Source organism: Myotis myotis, unplaced genomic scaffold (genome assembly GCF_014108235.1).
Source record: "Myotis myotis isolate mMyoMyo1 unplaced genomic scaffold, mMyoMyo1.p scaffold_m19_p_19, whole genome shotgun sequence".
Lineage (NCBI taxonomy): Eukaryota > Metazoa > Chordata > Mammalia > Chiroptera > Vespertilionidae > Myotis > Myotis myotis.
In genome coordinates, this window is record NW_023416323.1 from 14,399,212 (window position 1) to 14,416,503 (window position 17,292).

Here is a 17,292-nt window from a genome sequence, read left to right on the forward strand (position 1 = left end):
GGTGATTTTAAAACCAGATTGGATCACACCCTTTGCTGTTTAAAGCCTCTAGGGCAGTCTCCTTGCTCTGAGAAGAAATCCCATTCTTGCCTGGAACCACCCTCAGATTTGCCCAGTTTGCGCTTGCCGCACTGCCTGGCTCCAACCACAGTGACCACCTCCTGGGCCTTGGTGGGTGACCACTCAGCTGCTCGTTCCCGGTATGCAGGTCCAAACCTGACTGCTCTCATGTCCGAGCCACTTTCCCAGGCACCCCAATAAAGTAGCCCTGCTACTGTCTGACCACGTCATTGCTTTCCTTCCTGGGACGTACCCTCCACTGCTGCCACCACCTCCAAGTAAGGTCACCTCTCTGGTGTATTGGTCCTTTCAGGGTTGGCCAGTGCCCTGCCTCGGTGATCCTGGTGCCTCCACTGCTTGGTTCAGTGTGGATATTAAACAAGTGTTTGTGGAATGTGTGAATCCCACTGAACTCTCACAACAACTCTCGGAGGCTTAGTGTGTGCTGAGAAGGGGGGCAGTACCAGTGTCTAGTGGGCAGGGCCAGGGGTGGCCCACATGCCAGCAGAGGCTGAGAAACAGAAACCTGCTCTGCTCCAAAGAGGGAGGCACAGGCTCAGGTTTGTGCTTGTTACTGGATCTTTCCAGTGTATGACCCGGGCCCTGGGGACCCTGCTGCCTCTGTGCCCTAGCTAGGTGCACGCTGCTGCCCTGCCTCCCTGCAGCCGGCTCAGGGCTGCCCCATCACTATTCATGAGCCAACCTTGTTGCTCTCATGAGCTGGCTGCGGCCTGGAGCCCCTCCCCCTCCTGGAACCCCTCTTTCAAGTTCCCCGTGCATGTCTCCTGCAGCACACTTCCTCCTCTGCTCCGATCCAGTGGTCACAGATCTTGTAGATCTTGAGCTCCTCAGTACCACCTGCCGCCCTGCGCCTGGGGACTGTGCTGGTCCTCCCATGCCCCTGGGGTGGCCCGAGGGTAGTACTCACTGTTGATGACTGCTGTGGCCAGGATGGATGCCATGCCTGCTTGCTGGGGCAGGAGCTGGATGTCAGTGTGTGAGGGAGCCAGGCCCTCGGGCTCTGCAGGCTCCTTCTTCACAGGGTGGTTGGGGGTGCTGTGGGGCTCGGCTTCGAGGAGCACGCTCAGCAGTCCCCCTGCTGGCACTGGCTTGGTGAGCCTGCACCAGAGGGCTCCATCTGCAGGGGTAAGGGCATGGTGATGGGAGGACCAGCAGCTCCAGGCCCACCACAGCAGCTCTGCAAAGACTCCCCTCTTATCTTCTCGAGCACCTCATCTTAGAGACCAGAGTTTTGAAGCCCAGGATGGGGGATGGAGCCAAGGCCACAGTTAGGGAGTGACCAGGCCTGGTGCACAGCTGTGGCTGGTTGGTTTCCGCAAGTCGTCCTGCATCTGTGGGGCAGCTGGGAGGTCCCCAGGCCTACTCTAGCCTTCCTTGGGCTTCCTTGCCCTGAGCTGAACCCACTGAGTGGAAATTGAGGGTGCCAGCAGAGCTGCTCTGTTTTCCAGGAGAGGGGTGGCATGGAGGACAGGTGGCAGAGCGCCTGGTAGCCATTGGGCCAGGCCCTGGACTGGCAAGCCTGCTCCATTCAACTCTGCTGGTGCACTGTTCTCACGGTGGCCTGCAGGGGGCAGCCTTATCCAACAGGATCCTGGCGAGCTGCCCAATAATCCACCTCCAGTGTCCAGCACAAGGCTACTAGCTGCAAGGACCCTTGTCCTGCCTGGACAGACACAGGTGGCCGGAGCCCTGCTGACCAGGCTAGGAAGAAGGGTGGGCCAAGTAGTGCTAACTGACCCACCTCCTGGCTGGGTGTATAACCTCATGGCTGACTACTCACTGCCAAGACCCAGCCCTCTCCGCTAGCTGCTTTCTGGGTCCTTGGAGTACCCCTTGGTGGGGAGGAGGGACCAGTGTTCACTGCCCCCTGTGGATGGGGAAACTGAGGTACAGAGGGTGAAGTGTTGGGACCAGGTGCATGGTTGACTGCAGGGCAGGATGGAAAGCCCAAGTCCCCAGATGCTGAGCCCAGCATCCGTTCTGTACCCCTGCCAGGCCCTGGCAGCCCCCAGGTGGGTAGGGGCTGGGCCGAGGAGCTGGTCACAGGACTGTTGCTTATCTCCAATGGCCTTTGGCTCTGTCTGGAAATCAAAGCCACCCTCAGGGTGGAGCTCTGCCTCCCCTGGGTGTTCAGCCAAATGTGTTGTGTGCTCAGGAGGTGGTGGTGAGGGTGACACCCCCCCAGAACATTTTAGCAAAATGGGGAATGAGGTATGTTTCCTGAGGTCAGTAGGTGCACAGCCCTCCTGGCTGGTCACATGGCAAACAGCCCTCCTGTCTGTAGAAATCACGAGGATGTCTCCACATCCTCCCCTGGGGCCTGAGCCTCATCTGTAATGGGGGGGGGGGGGGCGGCAGGGTCCACACCACCCTGACCCTCACACACTGGAAGCCATGCCACACCTTCCTCAGGAATAAGACCACTCAGGGCAGCAGGGCTGTGGTGATGGAGATGGTAGCCCCTGCATCTGCCTGGCCTCGACTCTGAATTGAGAAGGTGAGGGGGGCAAGGACCCCCATCTTGTTCTCCCTCCTCCCCACCCAGGCTCTGCCTCCAGGGACCCTCCCTCCAGAAGGTGCAGGGAGGCAGGAGTGGCCAAAATGCACAGGCAGGTCCAGTTGGCACCTGTTTCCGGGTCCCTGGCCTTGGCTCCTCCGCTGCCCTGGAGGTATCCCAGAGGCCCTGAGAGCGGTCCTGGCTTCCTGTGACCCTGCTCCCCCATTCCAGGGCAGACATCTGTGCGACCCCAGATGGGCATTAATCGGGTGCTAGGGGTGTGTTGGCCAGTCCCTTGGCCCGGCCCAGAGCAGGCTGGTTTCCCTTTAAGAGCCGGCCCTGGGAGAGGACCTCCACCTTCCGGAAGGCAGAGAGGGAAGCGCCAGATACCAACCCTTCCTGTGGATCTCCACATTGGCCTCAGCCTCCGTCAGGGCCCGGGGCAGTGTCCTCAGCCAGCAGGCTTCGTCCTCCAGCAGCAGGGTCAGGGCTGGGCTCTGGGGGGCAGAAAGGAGGGGGTCAGCATGGACAGAGAATGGGAAGAGCCCAGCTAGGGGTTCTCCACGGGGCACACGCGGGGAAGCCCAAGAGACCACCTGGTAGGATGGCTGGACCAGGCTGTGGGCCTATTCCCTGTCAAATGCTGTGCTAGTGACACCTTTCAGAGCTCAGGAGCTGGGTTCTCTTGGAAACTGAGGTCCAGAGAGATGAAGCAACATATCCAAGGTCACACAGCCAGCCAGTGACAGAGGGAATTCACACACAGACCTGTGTTCTCTCCTTACCACCCCCATCCCCATCTTAGCAGGCTGCTGGGTTTTCGAGAAATCCACGGGGTGCATGGGATTGCACCAGGCATAGGCTCCTCCCACACGGGCCCCCAGGGCCTCGATGGGGGGAGGCAGAGATTGGTCCTGAGGAGATGGCAGGCCCCCAGGAAAGGGGCTTCTGTGTCCTCCCAGACAGTGGGGCTCCCTACCCATTGCAGGGCAGGGTAGGCCCACTTTTGTTCAGATCATCCTGGGGCCAGAGCATGGCAGACACTCAAAGAACACCTTCCTGGGCCCAGCCACTAACCGAGGTCCCCAAGTAGTACAATGTCCCCATGCTGAGCCTGGCTCAGTCCCTGGCCCCCTCCACATGGCTCCCGAGAACAGCCCCTTGCCCACCCAGCCTTGGGCCAGCCTGGAGAGCAGGCTGCGTCCTTCTCCCGTCTCACAGGGAGGAGAGTGAGGCTTAAGGAAGGGGGAGGGGGGGGCAGGTCACGCCAGCCTCTTGCCCAGCAGTGTTCTCCCTCCCGGCTGGGTCTGCAAGCTGGCTTTTGCAGTATCCGGAAGGAAAGAGTTCTGGATTAGGCTCTCAAGGCTGCTGTCCACGGGGCTTCGGAGGGGGTGGCCTGATTTCCGGAGCCCAGCTAAGAAGAGGAAACACATGTCCCCTGTCCCAGTGCAGCCTGTGCCTGGAAACGGCCGGCCGGGGATCAGCCGCCTGCAGCCCCACTGTGTGGCCCAGCTCTTGGTTACACGTGGGGTTGGGGTGCAGACCCATGGCAGGCTGGTGGGCAGGGCAGAACCATGGCCCTTTTTGCCTGAAGACGTGGGGGTGAGCCCTAACCGGTTTGGCTCAGTGGATAGAGCGTCAGCAGGCGGACTGAAAGGTCCCAGGTTCGATTCCGGTCAAGGGCATGTACCTTGGTTGCGGCACATCCCCAGTAGGGAGTGTGCAGGAGGCAGCTGATCGATGTTTCTCTCTCATCGATGTTTCTAACTCTCCCTCTTCCTTCCTCTCTGTACAAAATCAATAGAATATATATTTAAAAGAAAAAAAAAGAAGTGGGTGTGACCGCTGCTGCCTCTTGGGCCTCAGCCCCAGCACTGGACCCCGGTTCCGGGATCCTCTTCCTGGAGGTCCCCAAGCTTAGCAGCTGAGTCCCATGTGGAAAGTCATGTCACACGTCAGCGTTTGGGTACTTTTTGTTTTATGCAAATAAATGCCTTTTACTTGGAAAGGTCTGAGCATCAGGACCTTAGCTAAAGAATCAGTGTCACTTGCTGTCACCGGAAAATGCTACCACCTAAACGGCAGTGGTTTGTGCACATGGCAGTTGGTGGGGATGCTGCCACGGTGGGATGCCCAGGGCAGGACATGGTGTGTGGGATGTCCTCTGATGGATTCCAGACACCTCCACGCCAGGTCTGAGCCCACGCCACTCTCCTGGGCTTTGGCTGTGGGGACCACAGGGGCTCCAGAGCTGGGCATTGGGATCCAGTCCAGGCTTGACTTTCCCACTGTGACCTTGGGCAGGGCATCACCCCTTTGACTACCTCTGCATCTTGTCCTCACCCTGTGGCAGACTCAGAGACCCTGCGAGATCAGGCTGGTGTGCCGGGCACGCCCGGTAAGAACTCCCAGCCAGGTCAGAGCACCCTGGTCATGGAAAAAGGTGGGCAGAGAACAGCTGGCCAGTGGGTCAGGGAGAGCTCCACCTGTCCCAGTACCACGAAGCCCTCCCTGGGTCTTGGCATCTCTCTGCAAATGGGTGATGCCCCTCCTGATCAGAACTGTGGCCTGAGTCTTCTTGCTCTCTCTGGACCCATCCTTGCCCTGCCACCTGCCTGCAGGGCATGTCTCATTCATGACTCTGTGACTCAGTTTCCCCTAGGGCCGCGGTCGGCAAACTGCGAGCCACATGCCGCTCTTTGGCCCCTAGAGTGTGGCTCTTCCTAAGCCTTAGGAGTACCCTAATTAAGTTAATAACAATGTACCTACCTATATAGTTTAAGTTTAAAAAATTTGGCTCTCAAAAGAAATTTCAATCGTCGTACTGTTGATATTTCGCTCTGTTGACAAATGAGTTTGCCGACTACGGCCCTAGGGCATTGGGAAGAAGCAATCTGTGGGAAGCCCTCCTTTGGAACAGCACCTGTCTGGTATGTGACCCGCACATGGCAAACACGCCCCTACCACCAACACCCTTGCTTTTGCATTCCTTTTGGCCAATAGGACACACGAAGTAGGAGCTGTGTCTCTGGAGCCAGGAGCCTGGTGTCCACTGGGGCACCGGCCCAGCAATTGCTAAATGTCATCTTGGGGTGGGCATCTCCAACAACGAGCCTGCTTTCAGGAAGGCTGGTGGCAAGCAGCTCCCTCCTTTTGACACCTGGTGATTCTGACACTGCAGAGCAGGGGTGGGAGCTGGGTGCCAGCTAGGGGTCCCTGTTGGCTGGGACATCCACTGGGGCTACAGCAGGGGGTCAGGCCTAGGGCAAAGTAGAATGGATGGGGGGTGCTGGCACAGCGGTGGGTGAACCAGCAGCAAGGCAGAGGCTGGGTCTCCTTGAGTCTCTAATGAATATTAATGAGTAGAGGAGGGTGAAAAAAAATTAATCTGCCTGATCCTCCGATGGGTGCTGCGGTAACGATATGAAATCTAATTATTCGTCCCAATATTTCTAAACCCTCACACTGAGACTGACAGCCTCCCGGTCGGTTTAATGCTTATCACTCTCAGGAGCGCGTGTTCGCAGCATGATAAAAACCCCGCGCTCAGCTTTGCTGACGCTGCAGAACCCCTAATTTTCCATGTACATTCTAAGCTGATGGACGGACGGCAGTGGCGCCATGTCCCCGGCCAGCATTGTGCCTTCTGCCCAGAGCAGCCCATCTCTGTGTCCCAGTGGGTACTGAGCACCTGCGCTTGGTGGCTGCCCTGGCTGGGCTAGGTGACAGCCCCTATCTGTGAGGGCAAGTGAGGAGGGAGGGAATGCAGGGGCCTAAAGGGGGCTCTGTCCCAGACCCTACACCTGATTCCCAGGAGGAGATGGGTCAGGAGATCCAGAGCTTTATGACTGACTTTCACCCCCCACATTCCCTCAGCCCTTAACACCAAGGTGGGCTGGTCCCCCACTTAAATGGGGAAGGCTGGAAAAGGGTGGGGCACAAACACCTGAGTGGCACTTGGCTCCTAGGGGTGCAGGGACCCCTGGCTCTTGGAGAGTGTAGCATGGCCTTGCCCAGCCTGCCCTTATCCCACCCCCAGCCAGCCCTGAGCCAGTCCCTAGCCCTGTGCCAGGCAGCTGGACCCCAATGTCTGCTGGCTGCAGCCTGAAGGCCAGCTCCCTGCCCCCAGGAGCACACTGAGCCCCAGGTGAGGGGCAAATTTCAGTCCACTCCCTCTGTGGAGGGGCTGACATAACATGGGGCTGCCCCTTTATTTTCTTTCCTTTTTCCCTATTATATTCTCCCCAATTCGAGCAGCCTCGGAACAGAAGCCCTTTTCTCTGGTGATGAAGGCGCTGGGCAGAGACAGGCCTCCTTCCTAGCCTGCCTTGCCTTGTGGGCAGGGGGAACAAGCTTGGAGGGGACTAGTCACAACTTCCCCTGGCCCTCCAGCCAAAACTAACAGAGTCGTGTGTACCACCAGCTGTTTTTCCTCCATGGGTGCCCCCAGGCTGGGTGCCCAGTCTGGGTCTAGCTCGCTCTCAGCCCCGCCAGGAGCCAGGAGAAGCCCTGCCTGCCCTGCCTACAGCCCGGCGGGGTTGCCCCCGTTCCTCCCTCCTGGCTCCAGGGCGGCCCCACCCAGCCCCAGGATAACGGGCGGCCACTTTAAATTCTCTGGGTGCATCTGAGAACACTCCTTGTTTCCCCAACAAAGAGGTCAGTGTCTGGATTCTGTGCCCACCGATAACCATCAGAAACCCTATCTCCGCCGCATCCGCTGTGACAACTTTATCTGAGGCTGTTCCCAAACCTCGCAGTGCTTCTCATGAAGCCGCATGGAGGGTGAGGTGGGGGCCCTGTTCTGGGGGAGGGTGGCCTGGCACAGGGAGCAGACAGCCCTGCAGAAGGTCAGCGGGGCCACTGGCCCTCCCCCAGGTTACCACAGGCAGGTTCCTGAGAGGGCAGAACTGGGGCAGGCCAGGGTGGGCTCTGACTGGGGCCCCCCCAACTCCAGTCCTCAGTCCGTCAGCCCATCCCGAGAAGCCCCGCCCACGTCCCCAGCTCACCTTGCCAGAGGCAATGGCCTTTCAGTCCTCAGGCCCCTTTGTCTCCCCAGACCCTGTGAAGAACCCATTTCACAGGAGAGGAGACTGAGGCCCACAGAGGTTAATGGCGCCCAAGGCCTGGGAGGGGTGGTGGTGATGGTGGCTTTTGCACATAGGATTATAACCCAAGTATGCATGACCTCCATTGAATCACTGCAGCTTTTTCTTTCATTCATTCATTCATTCATTCATTCATTCATTCATTCATTCATTCTTCGGCAAATAGTCCCGAATGAATGAGGGCATGCTTTGTGCCAGGTGCAGGGACACCATGAACAGAACATGCAGTCCCTGATGTCTCGGCAGGATGCTGGAGTGGGAAGCCCACCAAGAAAGAAGCTGTGGAGGCTGGAAGAGAAAGTGCTGGAGAAACAGGACAAGGCTGAGAAGGGCTGCGGCCTGGTGGGCAGGGGCTGGGTACGGGCAGCTGTAGCCAGGACGGTGGGGTGAGGCCTGGAGGGGTGAGGAGGGGCACTGTGTGGGCATCTGTGGGAATGGGACTTGGAGGAGGCAGACAATAGGGGAGGGGACAATAGTCGTTCTGGTGTGGTGGGAGGGGTCCCGGGTCTTTGTCACCGGCTGAGTCCTCCTCCTGGATCCCCTGGAGGCCAGTCTGGGTTGACTCTGTAGCTGGAGCCCCTTCTTGCCAACAGCACCTCCCATACCCTGTGGCACTTTCCCAGCTCCCACAGCTGCAGGTAGGGAAGCTGAGGCATGGAGAGGAAGGGTGCCAGGGACCTAGGAAAGCCAACAGCAGGTCTCCTGTCTGGAGCTTGTCTCCAGGACACCCCACAATGCCCTCTTCCCTACCCCGGTGTTCCAGCCAAGCCCAGACCTGAGCATCCCCTCGGGGCTGTCCTATGCAGAACCAGGGGCCAACCTGGCTGGGCCCTCGCTCTGCTGACAGCTGGCTCTGTGGAGCCGGCTGGATGTGGCCCCCAAAGATATGTCCACCCAGAGCCCAAATGTGACCTTGTTAGGAAAAAGGGTCTTGGCAGATGTGACTAAATTAAGGAAAGCCAGGTGAAATCATCCTGAATTATCCATGTGGGTCTCAAATCCAATGACAGGGAGAGAAGAGGCAGAGGTGGGACTGATACATCTCCGAGCCAAGGAACCCCAAGGACCACCAGCAGCCACCAGAAGCTGAGGAGAGGCCTGGAATGCATCCTTCCTCCGAGACCCAGAAGAAACCAGCCCTGCCACCCCCTGGCCTCAGAACTAGGAGAGACTATAATTCGCTTAAGACACCAGGTTGTGGCACTTTGTTACAGCAGCCATGGGAAACTCTTACATTCTGGGGTCCTCTCTGAACCGCCTCATGGCCAAGGTGAGTTAACAGTGCCAGGGTAAAGCTCTCGTCCAGGGCCTGACCATCATGGTCCTAGTGACCTGTTGGCACCCCAGGTCTGGGCCAGGCTACCCCTCAGTAATGTGGGAAGGGGAAGGGAGCAGCAGAGCCACAGGGCATTTCCTGTGAGGTCCCATGGGCTGCTGGGTATACTGAGCAGAGGACAATGGGTTGCGATGGCTGGAAGAGGTCCCCGGGAGCAGCAGGGGCATGGACAGGCCCACGGGCTGGCAAGTAAGGAGGCAGTGGTGGGGCAGGGACGTGGGCAGGCATAGCTGGCAGGCCAGCTCCGGTGCTGCCTTGCTGTGCCCAGATCTTAGTGGGTCGGAACCGCCTGCTGTCAGGGTGTGTCACAACATGTCCAGGTGGGAACATGGAGGCTGGACAGCTGCAGCCAGCAGCACCTGGCGCGAGGGGAAGAAGCCGCCCTGACGTGGAATGCTGGGAAATGTTTCAGCAGGTGCACTAAGCAGGATGCAGGGCAGCTTGCAGTGCCTCCCGACCAGGGTAAAGAGCTCACAGCCCCCCACACCCAGGTTGGGTGTCCCAGACGTCAGGGGAAAGCAGTGCAGAGATGGGCAGGGGGCATTCTTCCCTATTACAAACAAATGTAAATGAGAATCAAAGAGGGAGCGAGGGGCATCACCAGGCGTGTACCCAGGCACCCTGCCTCAGCGCCGCCCCCCCCCCCCCCCCAGGCTTCTGGCCAGAGCTTGCTCTGTCGTGAGGTTTGGCTCTGCCATGGCAGTGACCCCTGATGCCAGCCTTCGAGGCTTCCTGCATGGAAAGCTGCTCAGAGCCAAGGGCCCCAGCCCCACCTCCACCTCCATCTCTAGGTGAAGGACCAAGGAGGCCCACCCTCTACACTGATCCGGGGCAAAGACACCTGGGGCCACATGGTAGGTCAGGGCCCAGGGGGTCCCACTTCAACCTCTCAGGCAGGGTCTTTCCCCAGTGAACCTGTTGCCCTGCTTGGCCACCATGGGGTCCCTCACTGATGTTGTGATGGTCTTATGGCTAAAGTGGGTGAGCCCTGGACACAGATGGGCCAAGCAAGTGTGGACCAAGCTGGGGGTGAAAGTTTGTTCATTCATTTGCCCATTCATTCATTCATTTATCCACCCATCCATCTATCTGTCATGCATTTATCTACCCATCCATCCACCATCCACTCATCCACCCATCCATCCACCATCCATCCTGAACATTTCTCTTGTACTGACTGCAAATTTTAGAGCTGGCTGGGCCTCCAAGCCCTCGTTTTCAACAGTGGAAACTGCTGCTGGATCAGGGAAGGACCTGCCTGAGTTAACACAGCAGGTTGGTGCCAGAACCAACTTTTAATCCCCCGCCAGGCTCTGTGCCCTCTGTGTCCTTCCTAAAGCTCCCGCTCCCAGAGTCCGGCCACCTTATCCCCTCTCCAGCCTGCGCCCCCAGCAGGAAAGGGCCAATACACCCCTTCGGCGGCCCTCCCCCTCCCCCCTCTTGAAAGAGTGAATACCGCCAGGCGGCTGATAGGATGATTGGGGCAGGAGGTGCTTGGGGGAGAGAACTGGGACCCATCAGCTGAGCTCGATAAGGGGCCCACTGAAACGTTAGCAAAAATATTTAGACAATAAATGAAGTATCAGAAAGGCTCGCGTATCTTTAAGAAATCAATCATCTTGTACGTTGCGTCTGGACACTCGGCGCCAAGGCAGAGATAGCGCCTCCTGGGGAGATAAGGGTTAATCAGGGATTTAATTCTGCGGGAGATAAAGCTGCAGGGAAGAGCAGGCGAGGCCCCTTCCTCCCTGGGCTCCTCCGCAAGAGCCTCAAAGGTTGCTGGCTTCTCTGGTGCTCGCACCCTCACTCCCCTCGGACATTATCTCTGCCTGGAGAGCGTTTCCAGCCTCGTGCCAAGTCTCCGCAGGCTGACCTGTGCCCCAGGCCCCAGGAGGACAAAACTTCCAGAGAGGAGCTGCAGGTGGGAGGGGAGGCCGGTGTCTCCGGACTCCTCAGCCCTGTCCTTATGGAGCCTGCAGGGGTCCCTGGGGTTGGGCAGACATTGGTTCCAGTTCTCCCTCTGCTGTTTGATTTGGATGGCTTTGGCAAGTCACTTCACCCGTTTCCTCATCTGTAGAACAGGGGCAGCAGTCCTGCCTCACAGGGTGGGAGGGGGAGGAAAGGAGGTGTTGTGTGTAAGCATGGGCACACAGCACCGTGTGGGCAGAGAGTTTGGAACACACACCTGTCCACCTTGGAAAGGGGCTGATTATCCCCAGGAGGGAGCACAGGAGATGGGTGCAGACTCCACTCAGAACATGCTGAGACCCCAAGCCCTCAGCCACCCTGCCGTTGTCCTGTCGCTGCTCACAGGTTTTCTTTACACTCTGAGAGTTCAGAGACCAGAGCCACAGAGCTCCCAGCCCACCCCCTCCTCCTTCCAATTATTAACTGCCTCCCAGCAGTCTAACCTCTGAAGAGTCAACTGCTGCTTGAATGCCTCCAGTGACAGGAAGCTCACTGCCTCCAGAGACTGCTCTAAACACCATAGGCTCCATCCCACTGTGGAGCCCAATCAGGCCCCTTCCACAAAGCCGAAATCCATCCTGGAGTTTCCACCGTTTCCTCCTTGCTTGGGGCCAGAGGACAAGAGGATCATCCCGGCTGCAGGGCTGCTGGCTCTAGTGCCCACTGAGCCCTGCCCTGTGATAGGCACTTGTGGATCACTCCTCCTTTGCCCTGCCCAGCTACCCTGGTGCTTTTCTCATCCAGGGGAGGGTGCTGCCCAGGTGGGGATTCTTAGTTAAAGAGGGAGATTAGCAAGTGCTGAAGAGGTGCTGTGACACTCAGGTACCACAGATGCCCTCTCCTTGTCCTCAGAAGGACCCACAGGGACAAAACCAGAATGAATCTCTTGCTTTCTGCTGCAGCGCTCCCCAAATGCCCAGAAAACCACTTGGCTTACCACCAGGAGGGCCCCTGCCCATAAAGCCCTAGGTGAGGTCCCTGACTTCTTCCCAGCCACACGGCCACACACAGGGTCCAGCCCTACCACTTGGCTCCTTGTTGCTTCCTCCTCTTGAAAGCCCTTCTCCTTCTCTGCCTCACCACCTTCTACTCATCCATGAAGGGGCCCTTAAAAACCCTTCCTTCAGGAAGCCCTCCCTGCATCACCCAAGGTCCCTTGGGGGCTCTGGTCTCTGAACTCTCCAGGAAGCCCTCCTGGCCCCAACACCCACATCTTCTGATGTATTTCACATGAAGTGGTGGGAGCTTCCGGACTGGCTCAGGGGGTCTAAGGGGCCTGTGCTCTGGGTGGGATGCTTCCCTGGCTGCTGCCCTATGGCCAGAGGGTGGGCTAGCCGTGGTTAGGGCTCCTTACCGGTTCTGCCTGCCTGGGGGATGAGGCTCTGCTCTGGATGCTCCCGTGGAATGGGCCCCAGGATAGGCCCTCAGCAAGGCTGCGTCGAGCCCGCACACACCTCTGCCCATCTTGCAGGACCTGCTCCAGCTCGTCTGTGGGGAGAGACATCAGAGGTGTGAGGAGCGCCAGCCATGGTGACCGCCCAGCCCTGCTGCCTGCCCAGGTCCAGCCTACCTCTGCGGCCTCAGCCCTCCAGAAGCAGTCAGGGGGCTGCAGGGCAGAGGAGGGAGTACTGCCCTGTGGGCTAGGCCTGAGTTACAGGGATGTTGGCTGGTGCCTGCTTCAGGGGCCCGGCCAGACCCTGTGGCAAGACCTTTCCCTGAAGACAATGGGCTGCAGAGAGAGGACAATGAGGGGGTGCCTTCAGCTGGATTTGAGCAGGCAGGTGCATTGCTTGGGGTGTACGGCTGCTCTGTCAGGGACATGTGTGGCCTTGGAACTAGAGCCACTGTATCAGGAACATCTGTGACCCTCATGCAGCCCAGGGTGGCATTGGCAATGCACCCAGGATGCATGCATGGAGCCAAGCCACCCCTGCTGTCTACACTGGGATGGGCACAGAGCAGAGGATGATGATGATGAGACCCACTGCCATCCCATCGCACTGTCCTCCCAGCCCCTTCCCACGGGCTGAATCCCGAATCTGCACAGCTGGCTTGTGAGGGCAGCTGTGGAAATGCTGGGTCTCGGTTTCCTCATCTATAAGATGGGATCCCCAGTACTTCCTACCTCCTTGGGTGGTACGCGGATTGAATGAGTTAATCCACCTAGCATGCTTAGCACAGTGGCTGTGGGGCATCGGAAGCACACAGCCAGGGCCTCAGCAAAGCCAGAATCTGCACCTGGGTGGTGCTGAGGTCAGTTCCATTTACTCCCTGATGATGAGAGGTGACCCCAGAAGGTGCTGCTCCCACACCATCGTGCACTCTCTGGAAAATCCGGACCCTGGCTCTTTCTGAGGTCCTTGGCTAGCCATGGCCTCTCTCATGGCCTGTCTCCTAGCTGAGGCTGTAAGGCTCCCAGGGGCCTGAGGTTCCCTGTGCCATGAGAAGGGCCACCCTCTCTAGGCTCTGACAGCCTGTGTGGCATTGGCCATGACTCCATAGCATGGCTAGAGGAGTGGCATCCACTGTAGAGCCAGGATTCCATTACGTTTCCACAGACAGGTGGACCTCAGCTGTGAGGCCCTACAGTGGTCATTAACACGGGGTGGGTGGGAACTTGGATTTGGACAGGGTCTACACTCAGGCTCCCAGGTTCAGCCCAGGCTTGCCACACGTTCCAAATGACCTGTGTGGTAGAATGAATGGTGGCCCCCAAGAGATATTTCCACTGGAACCTGCTTAGAAAAAGGGTCTTTGTAGATATAATTAAGTTAGGATCTCAAGATGAGACCATTATGGATCATCCAATGGGCCCTAAATCAATGAAGAATCTATAATAATCAAAGCATAATATGCTAATTAGACCAGACGTCCTTCCAGACAAAGCTGGGGCTGCGAGGGTGGGACCCGGGTGCCTTCCAGTGGCTGGAGGGAAGGCTGGGTCCCCGGTGGCAGAGGGAAGCCGGTGCCGGCAGCTAGGGGAAGGAAGGCCTACTGTTGCACGAATTTTGTGCACCAGGCCTCTACTGTTCTTATAAGAGACACAGGAAAAAGACACAGAAGAGAGACTCGAGGAAAAAGATGGTGTGAAGACAGGCAGAGATGGAGTGATGTGGCCAGGAGGAAGCTGCGCCTGGGCTCCAGGAGCTGGGAGAAGCAAGAAGGACCCTCCCCTGGAGCCTCCAGAGCAGTGGTTCTCAACCTTCTGGCGCTTTAAATACAGTTCCTCATGTTGTGACCCAACCATAAAATTATTTTCGTTGCTACTTCGTCACTGTAATGTTGCTACTGTTACGAATCGTAATGTAAATATCTGATATGCAGGATGGTCTTAGGCGACCCCTGTGAAAGGGTCGTTTGACCGCCAAAGGGGTCGCGACCCACAGGTTGAGAACCGCTGTTCTAGAGGGAGCGAGGCCCTGTTAACACCTGGATTTGGGATTTCTGGCTCCAGAACTGTGAGAGAATAACTTTCTGATGTTTTAAGCCACCAAGGTTGTACAAATTTATCAGCTGTACAAATTCTGCCCTGGGAGAATCACACCTGCATTTACCCCCGTCCCTGCCTCAGTGTCCTCATCAGACAAGGGGATGGTGGTGGCCATGCCCTCAGATGGCAGCCTCGCCTCCCTAGGCTGCACAACCTCTGCTCAGAAGGCCAGGCCACCTTAGGCCTCAGGTGCCATACAGGCTGCCCGGGCCCACGAAGGCCTCACGTGGCCTGGCCTGGTCCCCGAGCAAGCGCTGCTGTGGCGGCCCCACTTCCTGGAGCCCCGATTGGGCAGGCTGTGGCCTTAATGGGCCCGATTATCAGATAACTGCCGGCCTAATGGCAGAGATAACGTGTAAATATGCCAGGAGGCCTGGCTAAAACGTTCTAACTGGGTCCTTGTCTTCCCCAGGGCAGATAAGATGGCAGGAGACCAGGGCGAGGCCGCGGAGGCCGGCGCCCCTTTATCTGCCCCGCAACGAGGGGGGGCAGTGGGTGGCTCTGTCACTTTGTGGCCTTCCCACAAGGGTCTGAGCCTTCTGCCAACCCACCTAGGATGCCTGGGTGGGTGAGTGAGGGAGAGATGGGGGAATGAGGAGGCGGACTAGAGATGAGCTCACTGGGCACTCATTTGTCCATCCATGCATTTGTCCGTAGGGAGCCAACCATGGGCTGAGTCTGTGCACTGCCCACTTAGGGCAGTGGGATCCGGAGGGAAGCATCCAGAATCCTAATGCAATGGCTTACCCCTATCCTGACAACCAGATACACAATAAGCCACACAGGGGTTGGCCCGCACTTGGACCTCTTAACAGGGTTGCCCACTTGCTCCTCTGGGCACTAGTTCTGCTGCTGGGGCCATAGACAGGACGGGCACAGTGGCCATGACTCCCTGTTTTCACATATTTTCTTTTCTGTGTGCAGAATGTTGGTAGGAGTCATTCCTGGCCTTGTTGGGACCCCATGAGGAGACCACACCTTCCATCTGGCGCTGGTGCCCACCTTCCCGTGGGAGGAGGAATCAGAATTCAACTCAGTCTTCCCATGTGTGGGCCAAGACATGGGGACACGGAGTGGGAGGAAGGCAGCTGGCTCAGGTCACTCCCTGAGCAACAGAAAGAGTGGGGCAGCCCCAGACCTCCCAGTCTGCCCCTGTTTGTCATACCTGTGGGGACCCACAGGTCCCTTTCCGGAGCCTTGGCTCTGGCTTGCCCCCCACCTGCCCACACAGGCACCCACAGGCAAACGGCCATGCTCCCTAATCGGAGCCCCACGGCTGGCGGGCCGAGCCTCCCAGATAACAGCGGCTCCCCACGGCAGCGGCTCCATCTCCTGGGTATCATGCATTGCCAGAGAGGGCTGGCTCCTGATAAAGGCGGCTGTTCTGCAGGCCTGGGGACAGAACCCACGAGCCAGGGCTTGCTGGGGGCTGGTCAAGGCCTGGGAAAGGTGGAGAGGCCGGAGGACTGAGGGACTTGGGCTGGGGATTGGCAATGGTCATATGACAACCCACCTCCCTGGTCCAGGGGAAGCCATTTCAGGTGCCCCCTTTGGGTGGATGCAGGGCCATGGTAGGTGCCCGGCTTGGTGAGGGGCACATGGCTGGATTTAAGCCCCAGCTTACCCAGGACTCTTGTGCAGCGTACAGCCTGTGCAGCTGTCCATGGTGACCCTAGTGATGTTCAACACCTGTCTGCTCAGATAACTTATTTCCAGCTTCCAGTTCCTGCCCAAACCCTCCCATGGCAAACAGGGTCAAGCAAGTGTCAAAGCCCAGTTAGCACCTAGCAGAGACCCCTTCCCAATCAGAACTAAAATTGCATCAGAAAAGTGGGGGTGGGTGGGACCACTTACTCCTGGCAGACTGGGTATCTCATGAGGGCTCAGTTCAAGGCTGAGAATGAGTGGAAGCAGAAATTAGCGAGGGCGAGGGGCTCAGGGGTGGGGATGCGGAGCTAGGGGTGACAGCTGACAGGGAGAGTGACAGGCAGGAAGATGCAGTTATTTTTAAACAGCCTCGGTAAGAGCTGGAGGACCCAGACAGTGGTAGCTGTGCAGATGGCCAGTTCTCAACCACACTGATAGGAAACCCAGGGCCCAGGGAGGCCCAGGAGCACCCAAGCCACACTGCGAGCTCAGGCTAAAGTGGGGGACGAACCCAGGTCTCTGGACGCATGGCTTAGTGCTTACTCAGTCACAAAACCCCAGGTGGGCACCTGGGGCAAGAACAAAGAAGGTACACAGTAAATAGGTGGGATTTGAGTGAGAGCCCAGCCATGGTCATGGCGAGGCCTCAATACCCTTTTCTGGGCCGAAGCAGGGGATGGAGCAAACAGGATAGGGAGGCTGTAGGAGAGGAGGTGGGGGGTACAGTGGGCCAGCTCTGAGCTCTCCTGTCCAGTGGCTGACTTCCTGCTCTGTCCTCAGTTTTTCCATTTGCAGATGGCCTCCTCAGGGCGGTGGGGCAGGCCCTGCTGCCTGGGTGGCTCCCCACCCCCATGGGGTCAGGCCATCACTATAGGCACAGCATCAGGACAAAGACTAATTTATTCTGGCAAACAACCCCACACATGTTATTTCCAGAACAAACATGAAGCACAGGATTCAATTTCACCCCCAAGCATCTGTGAGGAACCAGAAGAGAAAATTCAGTTTTTGCGTATTTATATGATTTACACGTTTATTTAGGTCTCCAAACCCTCCAATGGCATCCCAAGGGGATAGTGAAGGGAGCAGGGCTGAGTGTTGCCACCCAGGCCAGGTCAGGACCCACTTCTGGGAGCCTGGTGGAGGGAGCGGCTGAGTGAGAGACTTG

At 57.9% G+C, this 17,292-nt stretch overlaps 1 protein-coding gene and 1 long non-coding RNA gene across 8 annotated transcripts in view; both read right to left on the minus strand.

Annotated features, from left to right (window-relative positions):
• ZFPM1 (zinc finger protein, FOG family member 1) overlaps positions 1-17,292 on the minus strand; it is a 72,462-nt gene that overhangs the window by 5,201 nt on the left and 49,969 nt on the right. For all 7 annotated transcript variants that reach the window (XM_036346810.1, XM_036346809.1, XM_036346805.1 and 4 more), the window contains 3 exons: positions 12,342-12,475; positions 2,973-3,075; positions 989-1,198 (listed from right to left, as the gene is read on the minus strand). In XM_036346810.1, coding sequence (XP_036202703.1) covers positions 989-1,198; positions 2,973-3,075; positions 12,342-12,475 — 447 coding nt within the window. The remainder of the gene's footprint in view (positions 1-988; positions 1,199-2,972; positions 3,076-12,341; positions 12,476-17,292) is intronic.
• Positions 7,786-12,320, minus strand: LOC118674753. The gene is made up of 2 exons (XR_004973697.1): positions 10,893-12,320; positions 7,786-10,686 (listed from the first exon to the last, which is right to left on the minus strand). It is a non-coding gene; the product is annotated as an uncharacterized LOC118674753 (long non-coding RNA).